We start from the raw sequence: 24,878 nt of genomic DNA, 5'->3' as shown, positions 1-24,878 counted from the left end.
CTGGGGGCTGCCTCGCAGCAGCGAACAGCGCAGGAGCACGGGCCGGCCCAGCGCCTGGCGCACGTCCTGGGAACTGGGCTCCACCTCCGGCGGGACTGGGGGCGGGAGCAGCGGTCAGCGGTGCCTCTCCCCAGCGAGTGAGGTCTGAGGAGCGGCCCGTGGGGAGGTAACGCGCTCGCCTCTACTGCCGTGAGCCCCGCCAGGAAAAATCCCAGGGCGGATGCACACTCGCAACACATCCCTCCAATGGCCACGCTCGTACCTCCCAACCTGCAGATACCCACTCCCTCTTGGCCATTCCCACCAGCCATGCTTCCCAGACCCGGCCTCCAGTCACGCCCTAAGTGGACCCCTCGCCCCACCCCCACCCAAGCAATGAAATGCAGGATAACTCAGGGGTTTCGCGTATAATCTCTAAAGCTAGATGGGCTGGGTTCAAATCCCAGCCCTGACTCTGTGAGACCTTAGGCCAGTTACTCAACCTCTCCGTGTCTCAGTTTCCCTATTTGTAAAAATGGGGGAATAATAGAATCTATTATAGGGCTGCGGGGGTTTAAATGAGTTAGTGCATTGAAACTCTTAAAACAGTGTTTGGCACATGGTAATTTTCATCATCTTGTTATCAGACAGTGTTTCCCCTTGAGGGTCCTTCCTCCTCCTTCAAAATCCCATTTCCACCTGTCAAAATCAAGTAATTTTTTTTGTTCACCGGGCCCCTGAAAATGAAGATGGGAGATACTTGATGAAGTGCAGTAAAGAACACAGACCTCTGTGTTCTACAGCACGGGGTTGTCAAGGAGCGTTAGGGGTATCAGGAGTAGGTGGTGGGGTCTAGTTGGACTGGGGTGGGTAAGGGGATGAAGAGGGGACAGGCCGGCTGGGAGCCGGAAGGAAAGTTGGGAAGGTAGTCCGAGTGGCTTGGTGGACTCACACTGCACGTTCAGCTGCACCTGGGCCTCACGGGGGCGCACGTTGAAGCCATTATAGCGGGCCGTCTGGCAGCGGTAGGTCCCGCTCATGTCTCGGCTCACTCGCTCCAGCCGCAGCTTCCCGTCCGGAGTCTCCTCCAGGGGCAGCCCCGAGGGCAGCAGTGCAGCCTCCTTGTCCACACGGGACCAGAGCACGGGCGGCCGCGGCTTGCCCCGCACCTCGCATTGCAGCTGGGCAGGAGATCCCTCGCGCACAGTCACCACGGCCCTACCCTTGGGCACACTGATGGTGGGCGGCACTGCGGGGGTGATGGTGGTCGGTAGAGAGGTAGGAGTGGAGTTGGAGCTCCCCCCTGGGCTCTGCCTTCCGGCTCCTGCTTACCTCCCCCTAGGTGCAAGCCTGTCTCTCCCATCCCAGACTTCCCACTGGTCCCCAGTATTTCCAAAGCAGAATTCACTTTCCCAAATCCTCTCCATCTCCTGGGTCTCCACCTCAGGGTCTCCCAACTCAAAGAGAGACCTGAAGTCAGCCTGGCCTATATTCAGTGTTCCCCAGAACTAATAAGTACTAGGGATTCCACCTCTTAAACATTTCTAAATATATTCATTCTTGGTCCTTCTGTCCTACTCCGGGCCCTGGCCTATTTAAAGACTTCATCTTCTCTTGCCTTAGTGTGTTATCACAGGCTTCTAGTCTGTCCTACCATATCCTTGTCCTTTATTCTTAAGTAATAGGATACCTGGCTTTCAGCAGGGCTCACAGCCACCCAGAATAAAGACTACATCTCCCAGCCTGCATTATCGTTAGCTACAGCCATGCGACTAAATTCTCGCCAATGGAATACCAAGGAAAATGAGGGTGTTTAAAAGAAGCTGTACCCCTCTTCTCCTTCCTGCAGAAAATAATGCAGAATAATGGCTGCAGCTGGAACTGCCATCATGGGCAACGCGGCACATGCTAAGGATGATGGAAGAGCAAGCCAGGTGGAGCCTGGGGCCCTGAGGACTTGGTGGAGCAGAGCCCCTATACTAGCCCTGACTGCTTACCAGCAAAGTTTTACATGAGGAAGAAATACACATCTAGCTAGTTAAAGCCAGTGTTAGTTAGGGTTATTTCTGTTAATAACACTGCTAATTTCTTTTATTCATGGCAGAACTTAATGCAACCCAACACATTGCTCAATCAGAGGGTCTTTTTGAAGACTTCCATGAGTCCCATTGCACATCACATCAAACAAATTAAAATGTACCCATGTTCTACATTAAATATAAAGTTCTTATTTTTAAATAGCTCTATAAGGCCAGCTGAGGTCCAGTGATCTAGTTAGTATAATATATACTCTATAAACATTTGTGCATTTATTGGCTTTAATTGTGCAGTTGTTTCTTTGTATTTTGGAGCCAATTATTTTATTTTTCCAGGCCCTTAAGACACTTCCATGCCCTAGGCATCAGGCCTATGAGCCAAATGGAGGAAACACCTCTGGACCCCTGCCCTGGCTCTAAGACATTCCAACTCCCAAGCCCTCTACACACCCTACAGTTGTAGGGTGTGTGGTCTCTCCCTTTGAGGCTGCACTGCCCTCAGGGAACTCTTTCCAGACTCTCATGTATGCAGTTTGCAATGATATATTGATTTGTGAGACTATCTGAAACGTGTTTGCCTTTTCTCCTAAGCTCTATGAGGGCAGAGCCTGTTTTGCCCACCACTCTACCCCAGGGCCTAGCACAGTGCCTCGCATATTAACAGGGACTCAGTAAAAGCATGAGGCACGAACAAATGATGGCCTCCTCACTCTGGCTTCCCTTTCCCAAGCCGCTGCCTCCCCACTACCTCCTGTCTGTGGGCCTCTCCACCCCCTCACATTTCCCTAGTGCCCCTCCAGTTGCCCACCTGTCTCAGAGGAGATGTTGACCTCGACGCTGAGGTCGGGCACGGGTGCCCCTGGGAAAGAAGCCATGCACAGGTAGGTGCCGTAGTCACTGAAGTGCAGGTCAATGAGCTCTAGGCTGCTGGTGACCGCGGGCAGCTCAGGATCATTGCGGGTCACCAGCAGCCGCTTGGACATGCGTGCCGGCTTGCCATTCTTGAACCACTGGTAGGTCACCTTCTCCTGGGGCACTGCATCCACGTGGCATGATAGCTTCAGGTCCTGGCCCAGCTGGATGTTCTCACTCTCTTTGATCACGTCAGGAGTGATCTGGAATGTAGCGTTCTTCATGGCTGTGAGTGGATGGGGAGGGAAGGGTAGCTGGGGTTGGCCTGACTCCAGGGGTCCATGTCCCACCCCAACCCAGACCCAGCTTCCCCCCTCTAACTGGCCCTTCTGGGGATAAGGGGCTACAACTCTCCCAGGTGAAACTGTCACTTTTCTCTGCTTGGAAATTGTTTCATTTGTTCCGATGTGCTTTAAAAGTTCAAAAAGGTCACTGCAGAAAAGCAGGTTTTACCAAACAGAACTTACACTATGTGAAAGGCACTGTTCTAGGCACTCAACATGGATTTACTAGTTTAACCCATCCCAGAGTCTCTGAAGGAGATGCTTTATTACCCCCATTTTACAAAGGAGGGAACTGAGGCTCAGACAGTTTAAGTAACTTGCCCAAAAAAGTAGCCAATCTTGAATTCAAACTCAGAGTCTGAGCTTTTGACCACTACAATGCTTTGTTTTTTATCATAGTTTTAAACCTTAAATATGCAAAATACACATTTGGAAGCATGCACTAGAATCTAACAGTGGTTCTATCTAGAGAGTGGAACTGAGGAGAATTAACAATTTAATTCTTACATTTCACCCTTTTGTGCTGTTTGACTCTTCGTAATAAGCGTGTGCAATTTTTATAATAAGAGACCAATACAATCACTTTACATGCAATTACATAAAAACATAGCTTTTAGAAAGAAAAAGGTCTGGCCTCTTTAAAAAAATGTGGATCATGGCCGGGCACAGTGGCTCACGCCTGTAATCCCAGCACTTTGGGAGGCCGAGGTGGGCGGATCACGAGGTCAGGAGATCGAGACCATCCTCCTGGCTAACATGGTGAAACCCCGTCTCTACTAAAAATACAAAAAATTAGCTGGGCGTGGTGGTGCGCGCCTGTAGTCCCAGCTACCTGGAGGCCGAGGCATGAGAATGGCGTAAACCCAGGAGGCGGAGCTTGCAGTGAGCCGAGATCGTGCCACTGCACTCCAGCCTGGGCGACAAAGCGAGACTCCGTCTCAAAAAAAAAAAAAAAAAAAAATGTGGATCATGTTTGAAACAAGCCAAGAGTTAAACTGAGTTTTTAATCAGGTACCCAACCTTCTGGACAGGACACTGGCACAACAGGCACAAGTCAGGTCTGCTCTGGGAAAAGCGGGCTCTACAGCCACCCTAAGAGGTGACCGTAAGTATTTGATGTAAATTGAGATCTTACCAACCCAGGCTTAAAAGGCCAAATGGAATCAGGTGGAGAAAAATAATCTTCTGATGGGAAAAGTACGATCGAAGGAAAAAGTAGTCATTAGCCACAATTTTTAACCTTCTTTCTTGCTCTGATTAAGTAAAAAGTCACAGAGAGCTAGTTTCTTTCTGTGAGGAGAGTCAGAAAGAGACTGACTGCTCAGTGAGAGATGAAGAGAGTCCATGTAATCAGTGACTCTCAGTGGAGTTTGGCAGAAGCTGTACTTTACGTTCAAGTGCTAAAGCGCTGGAAACAAACCTGGATCTTTAAAAACAACAACCAAAACCAAACAGGGAGTGTATATTCAGGGCAACTTGAATCAATGCTCTCAGGTAGCCAAAATACATTTAAAAAAAAAGAAAGAAAGACAGAAAGAAAAGCAACAAACAAAAATTCCTAAAGCCGCACAAGCAGAAAAATTTAAGGTTTTCTCTTTAATTCAGAGTGTCAAAATCAAGATCATAGTGAGCAGTTAATTACTGAGGCTGAGGTTTAATAAGAAAAATGTTTATACTTCTTTAGACTGTGCTCCAAGTTTTGTATCATTTTTTACATTTAGTAATTATCTTCAGATTCACTTAAATACTTCCCTAATAAAGATTTCCATATAGGGCATATGGAAATGTGTATTATTTTCACTTAAATTCAGTTAATCACATAGAAACTACTCCACAGGGAGAAAGCCAGGAAATTACTCTTGAAGCCTAGAATGTCCCCATTTAGCTTTTTCAGCCTCAGTTTCCCAATCTTTAAAAAAAAAAAGTAGGTAATCAATCCTAGCCCTTCCTACTTCTTGGATTGTTGAGGTTACATTTGGAAATGTAGATTGTCAAACTTTCAATAAAGCTTTATACAAATTTTATTCATTCTGCCATCTGCTGGCAGTTAGCTGAATTGCAGGCAAATCGAATGGCATGGAACATCCTCTGCATGCTTCACCTAGCAAAGTGAAGCCGACAGGCCCCTTTCCTAGTTCATTGGTAGCTCCCAAAGACCAGGGACCCTGTCTGCCTCACAGCTTCCCTCCCACCCCTTCTGAGGCCACGTACATCGCACCAGCAGGTTGACAGTCTTCTTGGCAGGGTTGCCCACATTGTTGGTGGCTGTGCAGTTGTAGTAGCCAGAGTCCCGGGCCTGCACTGAAGGGATGCTGAGGGTGCCACCCTGGGCCAGAGCACCCAGGGGCAGTGGGCCAGGCCCATGGGACCACTGCAGCTGGGGGAGGGGATCACCGCCTGTCAGCAGACACTGCACCGTCACATTCTCCCCAGGGTTCACCACCAGAGTTTCGTTCACAGACAGCTTCAGGGCTGGTGGTGCTAAGAGGACAAGGAGTGGGATCTTAGGGGACTGTGAGGCAGGGCTGGATGTTGGGGAGAGTAGGGGCCTAGAAAAACCATAGAGGCTGGAGAAGCCCTCGGGGGAGATGAGAGGGGAGAAGACAGAGCAGGAAGAGAGGGGGAGGGGCCAGACATTAGTGGCACCGTGCCTGGAGTCCCTGTGGGGTGGGGCACTATCTCCCGGTTGGGAGTTAGCTCAGGTAGGGAAGGAGTATAGGGAGGAAAACGCCTGTACCCGTGGTGTTGGTGAGCCGGAAGGTGATGGCCTTGTCTGGGATGCCGCATACGTTACGCACAGACACCTGGCAGGTGTAGCTGGCATAGTCCTGAGGCCGCAGGTTCTTCAGCTTCAGGACCTTGGTCTCCCCCTGGGTAGCAGTGGACCACTGGGGTGAGGTGCCTGCTTGAGTCTCCAGGGGTCCCACATACTCATTCACCCAGCGCCAGAGCCTACCACAAATACCTAATTCCTCTCTTCCCACCCCCACCCCCACCCTCACCATTTAGCCCCAGGGGTCCTGAGCCTGGGGTGGATGCTACACTCTCCACAGCCTTGGCAGTGCCTCATCATGGGCTTCTCTGGGTCTGAGGTTGCCCTGGTGCACACTGGCAAGGACCAGGCCTTGGTTTCTCCAATCTGGGAAATGGAGGGGTAAGAAGAGAACTTGCTCTTACAACCCACACAAACATGGGGCTGGCCCGCAGGCACTGCTGAAAGCCCTCCTTGGCAGAATGGCATCACCACCATCTCCTGGGACTATCAGGGCCCATGGGAAGAGGAGTCATCTCCCTGCCCCCAGGTCCTGCTGTGCCTGGCCATAGGTTCCCAGTACTCTCCCACCCAGCAGCAGACTGGGATGACCCGTCTGCCCCTAGAGGATGTCTTTTCTAACTAGCAGTGTTCCTGGAGGACATGTTGCCTCAGGGACACTCCTGTCCTCACTGCTGCTCCCTGGACTTTCCATCCAATTTTTCTGCCCCAGGCTGTCTGAACTCCAATCGGAATGTGTGTTTCCAAAGTGAGAATAGAATTGTTGAAGTCAGGGCAGTCCGAAAAACTCAGCCCCATGCCCCCCTCCCCTGTTGGGTGCAGGAGAAAAAATGTGGGGTGAGCCAGCTGCCCATCCTGACCTGAGTGTAGAGGGGCTCATAGATGTCGACCCCGTTGTCCTGGCTATGGGACAGGGTATCGGAGCCCCGCTTCCAGATGAAGCGGGCAGGCGGGTTGGAGTTGACAGTACAGCGCAGGAACACCGTCTTCTCCTGGTAGAAGTTGCCTCGCACATCGCTCACTGTCTGGTGCACCGTCAGCATTGGCTCATCCAGGTCTGCAAGGGCACAGCCCCCATGAAGTCAGGACTGGGTCACCCCAAGGTTGAGGGGCTCAGGCTCCTGGCAGCCCTTAAGAAGAGCTGAGCCATCTTCAACAGACATTTCCAGATTGCCAGATGCCCTCCCAGCCCTGCAAGCTTAACCAACCTATTAGAGGCAGGGGACAGGACTTTTTCCTTTTCCTTTTTCTTTTTTCCTTTTTTTGAGACAGAGTCTCGCTCTGTTGCCAGGCTGGAGTGCAGTGGCACAATCTTGGCTCACTGCAACCTCCGATTCCCTGGCTCAAGCAATTCTCCTGCCTCAGCCTCCCAAGTAGCTGAGATTACAGACATACGCCACCATGCCCAGCTAATTTTTGTATTTTTAGTAGAGAAGGGGTTTCACCATGTTGGCCAGGATGGTCTCGATCTCCTGACCTTGATCTGGCCACCTCGGCCTCCCAAAGTGCTGGGATTACAGGCGTCAGCCACGGAACCCGGCCTCTTTCTTTTTTTTTGAGACAGAGTCTCACTCTGTCACCCAGGCTGAAGGGCAGTGGTGCAATCATTGCTTACTGTACCCTCAACCTCCTGAGCTCAATCAATCCTCCCACCTCAGTCTCCTGAATAACTGGGACTACAGGCATGCACCACCACACCTGGCTAATTTTTTGAATTTTTTGTACAGACGGGGTTTCACCATATTGCCCAGATTGATCTTGAACTCCTGGGCTCAAGCAGTCCTCCCGCCTCAGCCTCCCGAAATGCTGGGATGACAGGTGTGAGCTGCCGCACCTGGCCAAGACGACAGGACTTGATGCCTTCCCAGACTTCCTCTGAGCTGTGCCTCCCAGGGACCTGCATGAGGGTGTCTAGCTTTGCAATCTCCCATCATGGAATGAAGGAAACAGCTGCTTCTTCAAATCCTAGTTTAGCTGTTAATTTGTAGTATGACCCACCTAAGTCCCTTCTCTCTCTGGGCCTGTTTCCTCATTGGCAAACTAAGGTAGTTTAGTAGTTCTTGGCCCTGTTTGCACAAGAGAATTACATGGAGATTTTCTTTTTAATACTGATGCCTGGCAGAGTTCATGGGTAGTGTCAAAAGTCAGAACAATGATTGTCTCCGGGGGGAATTACTGACTGGGAGGGGGCATGAAGGAACTTTCTAAAGTCCTGGAAATGTTCTATCTCTTGAACTGGAAGTTGTTTACACACATATGTAAAAAATCATTAACCTTTGCACTTAAGATTAGTACACTCTATCGATTAATCCTCAATTAAAAAAATAATTAAAAAGCTTAAGAAAGAATCGATATTTGGCCCTACCCCTGATCAATTACATCAGAATCTCTGGAAGTAGGGCCCAGGCATCCGTGTTTTTAAAGGGTCCCCTAGAGATCTTAATGTGTGGCTGTGAGTCACAGGCACTGACAGTACACATTCCAACATCCTCCAACGAATGTCCCAGCAGCCCATCATTCTGCCCCTTCCACAGCCCACTGGGATAGAAGTCACCACCATGGTCATGAGAGGAGGTGGGCGTTGGTGGGGCCCAGGCTATGCTTGCCAGCCTGTTCCAGGGCCAATAACCTGAGAAACGGCCCTCAGCTCCAGGGGTTGGCAGGACCCTGGCTGGCTGATGAGGGACAGAAGAGAGGTCTGGGATGCCACTGTTCACCACTCTACTGAGTCCCACTTAGGGAGTGGGAGGATGTATAGCTAATAGGTAGGTTCATTCTAAGCCTTAAAATGGTGCCACACAGGCTCCTGGGGCTGGGCCAACAGTTTCTGGGTACCTGACTCAGCCTGATGGATGACTCAGGAAAAGAGGCTCCTGGGGCTAAAGGAATACCCATGGAGAACAGGTAGGGACTGGGGGCTTCTCATGCAGCTAGCAGCAAGGACTCAGGGAATGGGGCTTGGTTCTGTATGAAATGCAGTAAGGAGGGAAATCTCAGAGCTGCCACAGGACAAAAGCAGAGACATGAGGTGGTACTGTGGGAAGGGCAGTGGACAGTGGGGAAGAGATCTGTGTCCTCATGTCAGATCCGAGGCTACCTCACACCATGTCTGTGGGCAAATCACATGGGACCTCAGTTTCAGTTTTCTCATCTGTGGAAGGGGTGTAAATCAACCCATCCTGCCCTCCCTGCTCACCTCACAGGGATGTTGCAAGGTTCACATGGGATTACAGGTGCAAAGGTGCAGATGGTAGAGGGTGGTACACACCGCCCCATACCTCTTAGCCTCTTCCACCTGTCAGCTTCTCCATCCCATCCCGTCCCCACTTCCCCACCTCACCTCAGCCCCGGGGTGCCCTCTGGCCCAGGCTGGGCTGTCAGGGCCCAGGGAGAGGAAGGCCTCAACTCACACTGCACGTCCACGCGGATGGACTTGATGGCCGGCACCCCCACGCCATTCTCAGCCTTGCAGTAGTAGCGGCCACCCTGCGTGCGCGCAATGCGCTCGATGCGCAGTGTCTCGTTGAACACCGATGTCTCCTGGAACTTGTCCGAGGCGCTACCTGCCGTCTTGGTCCACCGTACCTGGGCCACCGGGCGGGGCAGAGTCAGACTGTCAGACTCGCACGGGGTGGGGGCCTCAGCGCTGAGTGCCCTGCAACGGCACCCCCTTTTTCCCATACTTTTTCACAAGCGCACGTGGGGCACACGCAAGCCTAGGAAACGAACCCAGACAGACTCGTGGGAATGCACAGACGGGGTAGGATGCCACGGGGTCAAGAGCTGGGGAATCCGGGATCAGAGGGAAGAGGCTTTAAATGGGGCGCGCAGCGCTGTCCTTAAGAGCATGGATTCGGTCGGGCGCGGTGAGCCACTAATCCCAGCACTTCGGAAGGCCAAGCGGGCGGATCACCTGAGCTCAGGAGTTCGAGACCAGCCTGGCCAACATGGCGAAACCACGTCTCTACTAAAAATACAAAATTAGCCAGGCGTGATGGCGCCGCCTGTAGTCCCAGCTACTCAGGAGGCTGAGGCAGGAGAATCACTTGAACCCAGAAGGCGGGGGTTGCAGTGAGCCCAGATCAGGTCACCACACTCCAGCCTGGGCAACAGAGTGAGACTGTTTCCAAAAAAAAAAAAAAAAAAAAGACTGATTTCCATCTTGGTCAGTCACTCCAGGGAAAGCCAGCTATCAGGTCCTGAGCAGCCCAGTGGAAGGGCTCACTTGGGGAGGAACTGAAGCCTCAGACCAACAGCCACGTGAGTTAGCCTAGAAGAAGATCCTCCAGTCTCAGTCATCCTTCAATGACTGCACCCCTGGCTGACACCTGGATTGCAGCCTTGTGAGAAACCCTGAGCCACAGCCAGCCAGCTAAGCTGCTCTCGGGTTCCTGTCCCACAGGAACTGTGAGACAGTACATATTGTTTGAAGCCCCTAAGTTTTGGAGTATTTGTTATGCAGTGATACTTGACTAATACACCATGATACTCACTCTGCAAGGTTTTATTATGAGGTTTACAAAGGAAGTATATAAATCACCTATGTGTGGTGTCTGGTATACATTAGTCATTCAACAAATTTCTATGATTATTAATATTGTCTTAGATTATAGAGAAATATCAAGGATTCCATGAGAAACCTGAGCCTATTACTCAAGGTACCAGAGTTTTAAGTAAAACAGACCAGTTTTAGATAACTAAGTCTAAGGAGTGGGGCAGAGGCAGGGGCAGTGGGTACAGACCTCAGTCTTTAAGTAGGGAGGCTTGCTTATTACAGAGACAGGGCAGGGAGCCCAATCCTGGTGAACAGGTCAGGCCAGAGGCCAGAAAAGTAAGGCTAGGGAGAAGGGGTGAAAGGGCAACCTTTCTTATGCAGGGAGGGACCACACAGGACCACAGTGTTGGTGCTCTCATCCCCTGCCCACATTTGACTCTACCCACATGGAGCTAGAGGTTACAAAACCTGGGAAAAGTTAGAGGCAGTTTCAGGCAAGAAATACCAGATCAGAGAGTGCTTTGGAGAGATAATAGGGACATGAAAACATTTGATCCTTTTGTACTTGATGTTTTATGTTTACATAAAACATTTTGTCTGGATGGAGTTTGTTTACATACTGCTCAAGCCTTGGTATGCTTTATGCATATGAGAATTCCTACCTTTTTTCAATTCTACAAAATTCTCAGTCTTTATCTCTCTCTCTTTTTTTTATCACTAGAGATGAGGTCTTGCTCTATCACCCAGGCTGAAGTGCAGTGGTACTCTTGGGCTCAAGGATCCTCCTGTCACAGCCTCCCAAGTGGCTAGGACTACAGGTGTGTGCCACCACACCTGGCCAATTTTTTTTTTTTTTTTTGGTAGAGCTAGGGTCTCACTATGTTGCCCAGGCTGATCTTGAACTCCTGGTCTGAAGCAGTCCTCCCACCTTGGTCTCCCAAAGTGCTAGGATTACAGGTGTGAGCCACTGAGCCTGGCCCTTCATCTCTTTAAATATTGCCTCCTCTCTTTTTCTATTCATTCCTTCTTGAATGCCTAAATTTATGTTGTAGCTTCTCATTATATCCTCCATGTCTCTCAACTTCTTTTTCACACCTCCTGTCTCTTTGTCTTCCCTGGACTCCATTGGAAATACATGGCTGATTTCCTCAGATCTATTATCCAATTCACTAATTTTTTCTTTAGCTATCTCTAGAGTACTGAGGCCAAATTTTTTAAAGACTGTATTATTTTTATTTCTAGGATTTCTGTTTGCTTCTTTCTGTACCTAACTGATCAGGGTTTATAATCTCCTGTCTTATGGATTCTATTCCTTCCATAATCTCTTCCAATATTAAAATTTTTTTAATTTTTGAAGATCCTTTCAAATTGCTCTATTTTCTCTAGTTCCTTAGTTGTGAATTATTCACCTTGTTGGGTCTATGGACTAACTCTTCTGGCACTGTATTTTTTAATATTTTAAAATTTTACTCCACAGGTTTGTACTCAGTGGGATCATCTTCCATAGAAGTCCTATTTGGACCTTTATGGTCCTGTTTGTGGTGCAGATCTCATTCACTACTTGGGTATAGGTGGTTGCCTATACCCAAGATCATGGGTTCATAGATTCCAAAACATTTTTTTGTTGATTTCTTAGGTTAGGGTTTCCTCACTATTTGGATATTGCAAAATACAGACGGGTTTAGGGTTATACTATATCATAGGTGGCTGCATTTATATCCACACCCTGAAGTACAGTCTGTTCCCTGCAGTGGCTCTGGGCTGTGGGACAGAGATCTTCTGGTCCTCATTCATAGATGATGCCACTCTTGTTGAGCTTCTAGCTTTAGGTAGAGTTCAATTCCAGCTCCCAGCCATGGAGGGACCTGCAGCCTCAATGCATACCCCTTATGTATGTGTTAATACAACTATCAGTACAGTGTGTATGCAGTGCCAGTCTCTTCACAGGCTAGGTTGCTCAACTTCTGCTCCCTGCCATCACTGTAGATTTTGTCTGCATTTCTGGCCCCCAGATATCCCTCCTTCTCACAGCTTGTTTGGAGTGAGGCACTCCATGTTCCCTCAGTCCCCCATCTTTACCACTAAGTGGGTCATGAGATGGTATTTCCCTTGTTTCTCTAGTAGTCTGGATGCTCCATAAGAACAGAAACTATAGGGGCATCTTTAGGACCCATAACTTTGCTTGCATGTAGCAGGTACTCAATAAATACTGCTTATAATGAAACAAGCAAAAAAGCTAGAAGGCATTTTAGGAGAAGCAAGCAACTTCAGCTAAAGCAGGAAGGTTGTACTTGGGGATGATGGGGAGGCAAGTCTGACTGGAGTACAGGGTGTGAGGAAGGTGGCAGTGGGAGATCAGACAAGAGAGGCAGGTGGAGGCCAGATTGTAGAAGGTCTTCAATGCCATCCCTAGGAATTTGAATTAATCTGGTAAATGAGGGGGAGCCATTGAACATCTCTGAGCAGGGGAGTGATATGATGTAGCACAACAGGGGTTATCATTCTGGTAGCAAAGTGCAGGAATGGATTGAAGGGGGCCGGGTGTAGTGGCTCATGCCCATAATCCCCACACTTTGAGAGGGTGAGGTGGGAGGATCACTTGAGCCCAGGAGGTCAAGACCAGCGTGGGCAACATGGTGAAACTCTGTCTCTGCAGCAAACAAACAAACAAACAAACAAAAATTAGCTGGGCATGGAGGCGCATGCCTGTAGTCCCAGGTACTTGGGAGGCTGAGGGGGAAGGATTGCTTGAGCCCAGAAGGTCAAGGCTGCAGTGAGCCTTATTGTACAACTACATTCCAGCCTGGGTGACACAGCAAGACCCTGTCTTGAAAAAAAAAAAATTGATGGGAGGAGGGGTGAGGTGAGAGATTGGGAGGTCAGTTTAGAGTCTACTGCAATGGACCAAGGGACAGGACTGATAGGCTGACCTAGAGGGCTAATGAAGAAAAGAGAGGAGGAGACCCATGCAAGAGACATAAAAAGAAAGGCGTGCCGGTACAGTGGCTCTGTAATCTCAGCACTTAGGGAGGCTGAAGTAGGAGAAATGCTTGAAGCCAGGAGTTCAAGACCAGCCTGGGTAAAATAGGACACCCTGTATCTACAAAAAAAAAAAGAAGGAAAAGTGATTCAGGCATGGTGGCACACACCCGTGGTCTCGGCTACTTGGTCGGATGAGGTGGGAGGATCACTTGAGCACAGGAGGTCAAGGCTACAGTAAACTATGATCTTGCCACTGTACTCAGCCTGGGCAACAAAGTGAGATCACATCTAAAAAAAAAAAAGGAAAAAGAAAACAAGGCCTCAGAGTCTGGCTAGATGTGAGGAACGAGAAGATGCAAGGCCAAATATGAGCCCAAGGGTTTGCGCCTGGGTGGTAGAATGAACGAAGCCACTGATGGAAATAGAAAACCAGGTACACATACACATAGCCACAACCACACATGACCCATACAGGGACACATAAGGAGACACACACAGATGGCCAGTGCAGCCTTAAGGAGAAATGACCCAGCGGCCTCACTGGCTTGTAGGGAGGACCATTCATCCTTTAATGGTCACACCTGACACAGACATCGACCTAAATCCAGCAGCATTGTTTTCCCTTCTAAAACATGCGTTTGAGAAGCAGCAGCAGTGATCATGGTTTTTTGTCCATCTGCCTGTCTCAAGGCCAAACCTACTAAAGCCATCTATGTTCCCAAAATGATCCAGGAAAAAGAATTTTGTATTTCACTGTCCTTTCTAGGATCCAATTGTCACCCTTTCTGCTGCTATTATAAAGGTCACAGCAGCTCACCAGCAAATTCCTCCCATCCCTTCAGCCCACCTCCTCCCCTCAGCTCTCAGTGATCATGGGCCACTGCTTCCTGCTTGAGCCATACACTTCATCTGTGACAAAATTCATCTGGCATTCCCAGATTCTTATTTTCTGTTTCTTTCTAATTGCTTTGGCTCTTTAAACCTCAAGGGTGTGAAGCTTGCCTGCCAGAAGCCTGAAGTAGATAGAGATCACATTTTCTATGCTACTTGCCACTCCTGGAGTCCCCAAATCAAAGATGGACATGCTGGGAGGAAGCAGAGTAAGCTAAGAGGACACTGGTTCTGGATTCAATGTCTGCTTCCATCCTCACAAGAGCTACGTGCGCTTGGGAGTTTACCCAACCTCGCTGAGTCACAAATTCCTCAGCTGCAAAAGGGGGTCACTAATGCCTTCCTCACTGCACAGCTGTGAGGCTCCAAGGGGAAAACACTGGAGAAAGTCCCTGGCATGGTGCCTGGCACATGGTCTGCCTGCAGACACATTAGAAGGTGCATCTAAGGATGTGTCTGCTCAACAGATCCATGGAATGGAGTGGAATTGAACAACCGGCATCCTATTTTTCCCCTCAGCCGTCAATGTTTTCAGGTGAATGAGCCCATAGCCTCCAGCCCTTCCCCACAGAGTTAATTTTCCAGCTATTTCCCCAGCCCCTATCTCCTGTTCTCTGCCTCCATGCTGTGGTGCATCATGAGTCCTCATATCCTGCTGTCTCTTCTTAAGTGCTGAGTCCAGGCAAGGTGAGGGCAGGAGGGGCCTGAGCAAGGCTGGGCTGGGGGCTTACCTGGGGTCGTGGGTGCCCAGTTACAAGGCACTGCAGCATGAGGGTGTCCCCCTCTCGGATGGTGTAGACACGCTCACTGATATTGTCCTCTTTCACTACACACGCCTGGCCTGCATGCACGATCTGGGCCTGGGCTGGAGCTGGCAAGAGAGGATGGAGGAGGTTTAGAGAAGAGGCACCAAGGCCAGAAGTCTGGGGCTCCCTCCTGAGTGTGTTGGGGATGAGTCAGCCCAGATCTCTCCAGGCCATTCCTCAGAGGCCTGCCCCTGCTGAGCCTAGGAAAGATTCCTCCCAGGACCCCCAGGCTAGAACCAGGAGGGCCAGGAACTCAGAAAAGGGACAGTTCCTCAACCCCTTGCAAGAGAGCTGTGCTTTTCAGTGGGCTGACTGTGTGAAGGGGCTTTGTCATCTGTACAGACCGGTCGTCACTCAGCATCACCATCTTAGCAGTCCTGGCGGTGGATGCCGTCGGCGCCCCTCCCAGCTCCCCAAGGTGACAGGTGCATCCATCCCCAGCTGCTGACAGCTCAGGGTACTCGCCTTCCTCAGGGAATTGCCTTTAGCCAAGAGAGCTGCCTTGGCCAGAAATGCCTAGGAGATAACCCCCCTCTCCCTTGCAACACACACACACACACACACACACACACACACACACATACATACACACAGACATACACACACATACAAACACACACACATACACACAGACATACACACACATACAAACACACACAGAGGTGGGGTGACTATGGCGCTGTCATACTCCAGAGCTCCCCTGGAAACAGGCTGAGGCTAAGCTTCCTGAGCCACATCTTTGCTTGGCTGCCTCACTCATTCCCTCAGTTTCTCTTGAGAGCATTTTCCCAGCAAACAGCTTGCCTAAACCATAACTCCCCAGCCCCAACCATCTCAGGCTTTGCTTTTAGAGAGCCGAACCTAAGATATATAGCACACACACACACACACACACACACACACACACACACACACACACACCCGGCTGCACATTGCCCTCCCCGAAGGCCTTCATTGTTTTTTCATTGCTCTCTGAGGCTGTGTCCAGCTTCTTCTCCAAGGCACAGAAGTGCTCACAGAACTTGAGGCCTGGGAGCTGGCAAAAGGCTGTGGCTCCTCCCTGACCTCTCTCACAGTGCCCAGGGCTGGGCTGTGACCCAGGCTAGGGGACCAAAGCTAGGATGTGGCTGGATGGGCCCAGTGGGAAATGACTGAACTTGCCAAGGTCATAGCCCCTGCCCCATTGTCTAGCGCCATTGTCCTAAAGGCAAACCAGGTCCCAGCCCCCCAATGCTTAAACTCTAGGAAGAGGAAAAGACCCCAACTTCACAGGTTCTGCTCACAGCTGAGAAGGGAGAGAGTGAAGGTAGAAGAGCTGATACTGGGTATAAGGAACACAAGGAGGTACAAACGACGTCCCTGCTCTAAAGAGGGGCACAGTGGTGTTAAAATAGAAATCATAAGAGTGATAGAACAGACTGTGGCTAAGAGATATCAAATTACAAACAGGACCTAAGGTCATGCCAGGCCCGGAATAAGTCACACCCCTACACTTAAAGGATAAGCCATGTTCTAGTTGCCACAAGGCTTTCTGTTTTCTCCAGCAGCTAAACAAGCACTGGCCTGGATATAAGCAATATTGAAACAATTGCAGACCATCTACTGCCAGACACCGACTAACTGGCCTCCTGTTCCACCAGCCATAACTACACCTTTGATCAGACAAGAGACTGATTTCAGTAGCTTTCTCCAGATAAAAGACCAGCAACCATGGACTGGTTCTGGCCAGTTGACAGAGGCTGCCCACTAAGTGCCTTTGTGTCTTCCGTGTCACCTTTTGACACAGGCCAGATTATGGTGCATTTAAATGTTGTCTGCACCCCAAAGTGAACATAAGATGTATGTAACATGCACGTTTGTTTATTATGCATGTGTACATCCCCCTTTGGGAATATTCATAGCTCCTCCCATAACCTGTTGAAAATGTATACCTGGCCCACCTGTTCAGCAGAAATTCCTGTCTCACCTTTCCTCTTTCAAAGTGACTGCTTTCAGTCTCTGCCAGAGGCTACACTTCCCAGCCTGTCAGGATGGCCACCCCACAGGATGCAACCCTCTATAAGAAATAAAGTTCTCTTCTCTGAATTTATAATTCTCATGATTCCTCAGTTAACAGAGATAAGAAGATAAGAAGATAAAGCCGACACAGAAAATGTACAACTTCCTCCAGGAAATGTCCCATGACTGAGAGGCACCTTCCTTCTTTATGTGTCTACACTGTGCATCACTCCCCCAGTGCAACAACAAAGCATCAGGCCTGTGTTTCTGTCAAATTCAGGATTCTTGTCTTTCTGCCTACCAGACCTTGAGCTTTATCTTGGGATCTCCAGCACAAGGCCTTGAAAACAGCAGGTACTCAGCGAACACTGAATGAATGGATTTATAAGGATATCCCATGGTGAAGTTGCTAGGGGACTTAAGAGAGATATAGAAGGCCCTAGGATGTCAGAAAACAGGCATCACCATCTTCTGGAGGAAGAACCACAGAAGGTTCCATGGAAGAGGTAGTTTTTGAACCAGGCCTCAGGGAATAGGGAGGCTCTGTGCTAGTTGACAGGGCAAAGTCCCAAATTATATTACACAGGGTAAACCTCTAGTGACCTTTGGACATGAGTTTTCTCATCTCTAAAACAAAAAGAACACTACCAACCCTAAGAACTCACAATGGCAGATGTGATAATAACACAGGATAAATGAAAAATGCTTAGTAGAGTCATAATGTGTTTTACAGATGCTGCAAATAGGACCTTCCATCAACATTGATGGGACAGACATGAACTAATCACAGAGGTAGAGTCCACAGAGGTAGCCTGGTAGCAGGTCGCTAAACTTGGTCAGCAATTGGGAGTGATAACAGGCTATGTTTAACGATGAGGGTCTCTGCAAACAGCAGCGGGTTTGGTAAACAGTGGTAGCTGCTACCAACCCAGAGTCTGAGTGTCCAGGTGACCATCCCGCCTGCCTGGCTGCCACAGAGGAATGAACCTGGCTGGCTGTCAGGAGACAAGCAATGTACACCTTGAGCAAGCCAGTTCACCATCTTGGGCCTCAGTTTCCCTACCCATAGGAAGGGTAGATTAGATGACTTCTAAGGTCTTTTTCAACTCACACTTTGTATGAATTTTATAATCAGCACATAGTCATCCCTATATAAGATGCACTCTAGAATCTGGGAACTGGGCCCAAAACTGTCACCTCATGCAATAAAAATGCATGAACATCACCATACGTGAAAGAGATAGCCATCTGTGGCTGAAGTCCTCAGGAAATCTCATCAAGAAACAACCCACCAAAAGATGACGTGCATGCTGGTTGCCGATAAGACCAAGAGGCCTGGGGTGCCTCTCAACAAGGAAGACATCGATTTAACAGGCTCCAATGGAAGATAAGCTGTAATCTTGGACACTGTGGCTTGCCTGTGGCAAGGCAGTGTTGTAATGACAGAAGCTTTGGTGACAGATAAGGAATACTGAAAAAGAGCTGGAGAGCTGGACTTTCTCAGGGCACAAGCTAGTATAGGCCAGGGAAGATGGGGCCTGATCGGTAGACACAGGGCCTCTAGTCACCTGACAGGTGTATTTCCCCACTGGAGATGGGGCCATGAGTGGATATCAGAGATGACATTGTTAAGATTATCCAGCTCCTGGGCAGATGTGATGACTCAATTACAATCCCAGCACTTTGGGAGGTTGAGGTGGGAGGATCACTTGAGCTCAGGAGTTCTAGACCAGCCTGGGCAACATAGTGAGACTCTGTCTCTACAAAAACTGCAAGAATTAGCCAGGCATGGGGGTGTGTGCCTGCAGTCCCAGCTATTCAGGGGGCTGAGGCAGGAGGATCATTTGAGCCTAAGAATTCAAGTCTGCAATAAGCTATGATCATGCCACTGCATTCCAGCCTGGGCAACAGAGTGAGATTCTGTCTAAAAAAAAAAAAAGATGATCCAGCTCCCTTTGATGACCACCCAACTCTAAAATGCTAGAACCACTTTGGAAGAAATTTGGGCAGTACCTCCTAAAGGTAAATAGGTGTATAACCCATGATGTAGCAATTCCATTCCTTGATATGTACCCAGTAGAAATGAGTACTTATGGCAACCAAACAATAAGCACAAAAATATTCACAGTGGCTTTATTCACAATAGCTCAAAACAAGAACAACCTACATGTCATCCATCAAGAACTGTATGAGCAAATAAGTTCTGGTATCTTCACACAAAGGAATATTCACCGTAAGTGAAAAAGGTGAACGGTAGAGACATGACACTGTTGAATCTCACAGGCGCAATTTGAGTGAAAGAACCCAGACACAAACATACAGTGTATTGTAATGCTAAAGACAGAAAAAAAAAAAAAAGAATACGTGTTGTGCGATTTCATTTATTCAAAACTTAAAACTGGAAAAACTTACCTTAGGGTAACAGAGGCCTAACACTGATTGCCCTTGGGTGGGGTGGGAGATTATTTGCTGGGAAGGGCATAAGAAAACTTTTTTTTTTTTTTGAGATGGAGTCTAGCTCTGTCACCCAGGCGGGAGTGCAGTGGCATAATCTCAGCTCACTGCAACCTCTGCCTCCCGTGTTCAAGCAATTCTCCTGCCTCAGCCTCCTAAGTAGCTGGGATTACAGGTGTCTGCCACAACGCCCACCTAATTTTTGTATTTTTAGTAGAGACAGGTTTTCACCGTGTTGGCCAGGCTGGTCTAGAACTCCTGACCTTGTGATCCACCCTCCTCGGCCTCCCAAAGTGCTGGGATTACAGGCGTGAGCCACTGCACCCGGCCAAGAGAACTTTCATGGGGAGAAGAAGAGAGATGGAAATGTTGGACATTTTGATCTGAGTGGTGGTTGTACAGTGTCTGGATACACAAGTAAAAGCATATCAAGGTATCTGCTTTGGACTTCACCATATTATACCTTCTAAATTACACCTCAGTTTTTAGAAAACAGCATCTACCATCCTGGGATGGTATTAACCATTGAGATTATCCAGGATAATCCATTTACTATTACAGTTATCCAACTCCCTTTATTCTCACTCTTACTTGATGAGCCACTTCCCATTGCTGATTTGGTTCCAGGTACAGTTTTCCTTCTGAAATGAGTCCTCACTAGTAGTAAATTACCTAGTCCCCCTTGGCCTTGGCCTTTCAATTTGCTCATCACCCCCCACTGAGTTTCCTAAACATGAGTCAGCCTCCCATGGGCTCAGGTCACCCCTGGAATGGCCAGAATCATATTTCTGACCCTAAACCGCAAAGGATCCCTGCCCCACTGAACCTCAGCCTCCATCCAGCTCCACACACCCTAGGAAGGCACTGCCTGCAGCAGCATCTCCTGATTCGGACAGCAACCTGGGCAGGGCTGTTTCCAGATACACCATGACATAATCCTTTCATTCAGTCTGTCGAACAATAAGTGCTTCTGGGCCAGGTGCTGTGCTGGGCGCTGGAGATACTGTCATGAAAAGCAAACAAGGGATGGCTCTCAAAGAGCATTGCTGGGGAGATGGACAGCAAAAAAGGAAACAGAAGTGGACAGGGTGGTTTCAGAGTGTGTTAAATGCTATGATGACTCGAAAACAGGGGGATGTGATAAGGAACCGTGGGGAGAGAAAAGGTCTGCTTTAGAGAGATGGAAAGCACACAGCTGTGGAGTCACACGATCTGGGGCCCATTCCTGGCTCTGCTACCCACTAGCTGGGTGATGCTGAGTGATACTGGGCAAATTACTTAACCTCTCTGAGCCTCGGCCTCTTCATTTATAAAATAAGAACAATAATGCCTTCTCCCAGGGCTGGTATGAGGGGTTAATGCAATATATGTAAAACACCTGGTCAAATAGTATGTGCTCTCTCCATAAATGACAGCTCCCAAGATGATGAAATAGGAGCAAGAGATAGGGAAAGGGGACCACCTGCTGTGCACCCCTACACATGCAACCCAGGGGTGGAAATGCTCCAAGCAGACATTAAACGGGTAGGGGTGTTTCATGAATATCTTCAAAATTCATGCTGAGGGCTGTGCAGGGCTTCAGAGGGGTTGGAAAGTGGGAAGGACTGGAGCCCTTCCCCAAGCATCCCCCTTCTCATGGTACTAGTGCACTTGGCTGTGTGGCTTTCAGCAAGCTACTTAAGCCTTAGTTTTCTCATTTGCAAAATGGGGTTGTTGTGAGGAATAAATAAGGAAAGTCAAGTAAAGTGTTTAAAACAGCGCCTGGTACGCAGTATGCAATCTAAAAATGTCAGCCAGCATTATTATTCTGTAAATGATTCTGCACTCCTCTCAAGAACGCACATCCCCTGCAGCCTTCAAGCCCTTTGCATGAGAGGACCTTGCCTTCTCTGTCACAGATGATGAGGGTTGGTACCTTCCTGGGGTCCACTGTACCTTTCCAAGCTCCTTGCCTCAGTTCTGTGAAGCAGAAAGGGAAAGTCGCATTTAGCCCCATTGGCAGAGAAGGAGACCAACGCCTGGAAATGGGTCTCGTCCAAGTCACTCGCTGAGACAGCAGCATAGCCAAGACTCAAACCCAGGCCTTCCACCTGCTAACTTGGGACTCTGTTCACTGTCCCCAGGAATTTCAGAGGCATGGCTGGATTTGATCATCTTTGCTTGATACCATATTGGTGGATAAAAAACTGAACAGGATTTCAGAACCAAGTATGTTTCCTTGCCTCTGGTCTATGAGACTTTGCTATTTTACTCTCCTGATTTCTATCAACAAAACCCCATGGAAAAGGAAAACAGCCTCTCCCAACCTGTGTGCCACAGAGTGTTCACTGATAGTCCATCACAGACGATCTTCACTGTCAAGTAAGGACACTGCATGTTCTTTCTCTTGCTCTCTGTGAGAAAGACTTAGCACACAAAGTATAGTATTAAAGGCTCTGAAAAGTCCTGCAGTAAACACATCCATGTAACTTGGTTTCACTCAGTACTTTCTAAATGTATTTGGCCATAAACCCCCTTCTTTGCAGAGCACCTCAACATCCCGAGAGACAGCAATGTTTTGTAAAACTAGTGGAGAAAAGCTTAATACAGAACTGACAGCTGAGGAGTTAACACGCCCCTCCCCAGCCCCTTAGTTGAGAACAGCCAAGTGGCCTGAGACATGTCACCCTTGGGGCAGCATCCTAATGAGCACAGCCGAGGCGGAATGCTCCTGGCCTATCAGCTTACTCTTTTCTTCCCCAAAAAGTGTACACCCAAAGTGTACAGGTATGGGTGGGGGCTTCCAGAACCCAGTAGGCCCAGTGAGGAAGCCACAAACTCTCAGGGAGTCAGACTAAGACAAACTCCAACCTGCCAACTAAGGATCCAAAGAGAATTCTCACTGGAATAGGGGAATTTCATCAAAGATCCCCATCCCCTATAAGAGAATCCATGCCCAGCTGCTAGCCACAGGTAGGGGTGCTGCCAAATGCACATGGATACAACACTAGGGTGAGGGCCAAACAAGACAGACAGCAAGACAAATGGAAAACCTTGATTAAAAGCACCTTCGGGCCTGTAATCCCAGCACTTTGGGAGGCGAAGGTAGGAGGATCGCTTGAGCACAGGAGTTCGAGACCAGCCTGGACAACATGGTGAAACCCCACCACTACCAAAAATATAAAAACTTAGCCAGCATGGTGGTGCACACCTGTGTTCCCAGTTACTCGGGAGGCTGAGGTGGGAGAATGGCTTGAGCTCAGGTGGTGGAGATTGCAGGGAGCTGAGATCATATCACTGCACGCCAGCCTGGGTGAAAGAGTGAGACTCCATCTAAACAAAAGAAAAACAAAAGTTCCTTCAGGCTGGGTGCAGTGCCTCATGCTTGTAATCCCAACATTTTGGGAAGCTGAGGCAGGAGGATTGCTTGAAGCTAGGGGTTCAAGACCAGCCTGGGCATCATAGCAAGACCCCGTCTCTATAAAAAAAATTTTTTTAATGAGCTGGGCGTGGTGCCACATGCCTGTAATCCTGGCTAAGAGGGAAGATTGCTTGAGCTCAGGAGATCGAGGCCGCAGTGAGCCATGATTGCACCACCGCACTCCAGGCTGGGCAACAGAGCAGGACCCCTATCTCAAAAAAACAAAAGCTCAGCCAATAATCAATGAAGAGGGCCGTTGCCTTCTTCCTGCTTCCGGCTCCTTCAGGGGAAGTGAGTCTGCGGGCTGGGAAACGACCAAAGAGCAGGGTGAGGGAGGGGCAAGGAAACAAAAGGAGAAGGAAGGGCTGCAAAATTCCCCGCTCAGAGTTAGTTCTATCTGCCCACAGATGACAGAGCAAGTGCCACCACCTCAGCCACCTCCCAGAAGCATCACTGAGTGTTCTGGATGGAGAGGTACAGAATTGCGATCTGTGTTCTGGTCCTGGCTTCCTTCAGACAGTCATTCAACAAGCCCTTATCAGTATGAGGTGCTAAACTTGATACTGAGGTAACAGGGAGCTATGGCACTCAGGCTCTGCACTAGGGAAGCGAATAGCTAGAAAAGCTGAATAAGAACGATGCCTCTAAAGGCCTACTGAGAGGCAGAGAGGGAGCAGGGAGGGATTGCAGTGAACTAGAGACTAGTGCTGTCTCAGGCCTCACCCCACCCCCATCCCCATAATATAACATTAACTGCAATAGCTACCCTTTATTGACATTTACTCTGCCAGCAATATATTGAGTGCTTTATATCTTTTATCGTATTTATTGCTCCTAACAAGCCTATTACGGTTCGGACTTTTCAGATGAGGAAGCCGAGGTTCAGCAAGGTTATATAAGTTACCCAAGGACACCCCATTGGTCTGGAGCCTGTCTGACTCTCCATCTTTCATGCTAACCCCCATGCATTTCCACTTCCCAAGTGCCTAGCCCAGTGCAGGGCTCACAGCTCAGGACGGAGTCTCCGCGTTCCTGGTAGGACCCACGCTGTGCAGCATCCTCAGAAACCGTCCCTCCCTCGCCGTGACACCTCTCGCCCTCCCAGATCCTGGTACGCACGTGTTTATTGATCCTTTTATGCATGTAATGCAAATGGACACTTAATAATTTAGCGGAGTTAACAGTGCTGAAATATTAACAGGCTTTTCTCTTTTAATTAGCTGCTCAGAGAATGGTGGCCGGGGGCCTGGGAGGAGGCTTTCCTGGGCAGGCGCCTGGCCTGCTCCACCTGGGCCTCCTTCTGCCAGGGATGATGTTCCGAGCCTCTCTGCAGACTGTGAGCCATCGAGCATGGGCCTCTCGGGAAAATCAACCCTGCCCTTCTGTGCTCACTGCATCGGGGTTTGCTCTGCCCTTACCACAGTCCCGCTCTCTGCAGAGCTGGCTGGAGCCTGTCCCCTGTTCACCACCAGCCAGGGGTGGACCAGGTGACTTCTCAGGGGTGCTCTGAGGCTGGAGAGGGCTCCAGTTCTGTGCTAGGAAAGCCGGCTTGAAACAGCCCCAACTCACCCACACCATCTCCTCCAGCCTTGCCCTAATGCAGAGCATCTTGAGGGAAAGCAGCAACAGACTTTTGGCCCATCCAGTTCTGGTCATTCTCTCTTCGGTCATTAGACCCATGTTTGAGTCCATTCCCTTCCCATCCTCCCTCTCGCTCCCTGTCCTCTCAGTCCCTCAAAGGGCACACACAATCACCTTTTAATTTGCCACTGATTCATTAATTGGCTTTGTAACATTTTCTGAGCACCTATTATGTGAAATCTCCTGCCCTCAGCGCTGGGACACAGAGCCAAATGAGGCATAGCCCT

The 24,878-nt window shown here is 49.2% G+C and overlaps 1 protein-coding gene across 2 annotated transcripts in view; it reads right to left on the bottom strand.

Annotated features, from left to right (window-relative positions):
• The window catches only part of MDGA1 (MAM domain containing glycosylphosphatidylinositol anchor 1), a 63,680-nt gene that overhangs the window by 17,013 nt on the left and 21,789 nt on the right, over nucleotides 1-24,878 (bottom strand). For both annotated transcript variants that reach the window (XM_011944469.1, XM_011944477.1), the window contains exons 2-9: nucleotides 15,084-15,223; nucleotides 9,395-9,569; nucleotides 6,845-7,041; nucleotides 5,949-6,081; nucleotides 5,423-5,692; nucleotides 2,824-3,153; nucleotides 932-1,228; nucleotides 12-95 (exon numbers count right to left, since the gene is read on the bottom strand). In XM_011944469.1, coding sequence (XP_011799859.1) covers nucleotides 12-95; nucleotides 932-1,228; nucleotides 2,824-3,153; nucleotides 5,423-5,692; nucleotides 5,949-6,081; nucleotides 6,845-7,041; nucleotides 9,395-9,569; nucleotides 15,084-15,223 — 1,626 coding nt within the window. The remainder of the gene's footprint in view (nucleotides 1-11; nucleotides 96-931; nucleotides 1,229-2,823; nucleotides 3,154-5,422; nucleotides 5,693-5,948; nucleotides 6,082-6,844; nucleotides 7,042-9,394; nucleotides 9,570-15,083; nucleotides 15,224-24,878) is intronic.

The sequence above is a fragment of the Colobus angolensis genome, unplaced genomic scaffold (genome assembly GCF_000951035.1).
Source record: "Colobus angolensis palliatus isolate OR3802 unplaced genomic scaffold, Cang.pa_1.0 Scaffold105, whole genome shotgun sequence".
Classification (NCBI taxonomy): Eukaryota; Metazoa; Chordata; class Mammalia; order Primates; family Cercopithecidae; genus Colobus; species Colobus angolensis.
This window is presented reverse-complemented; position numbering and strand designations above follow the sequence as displayed.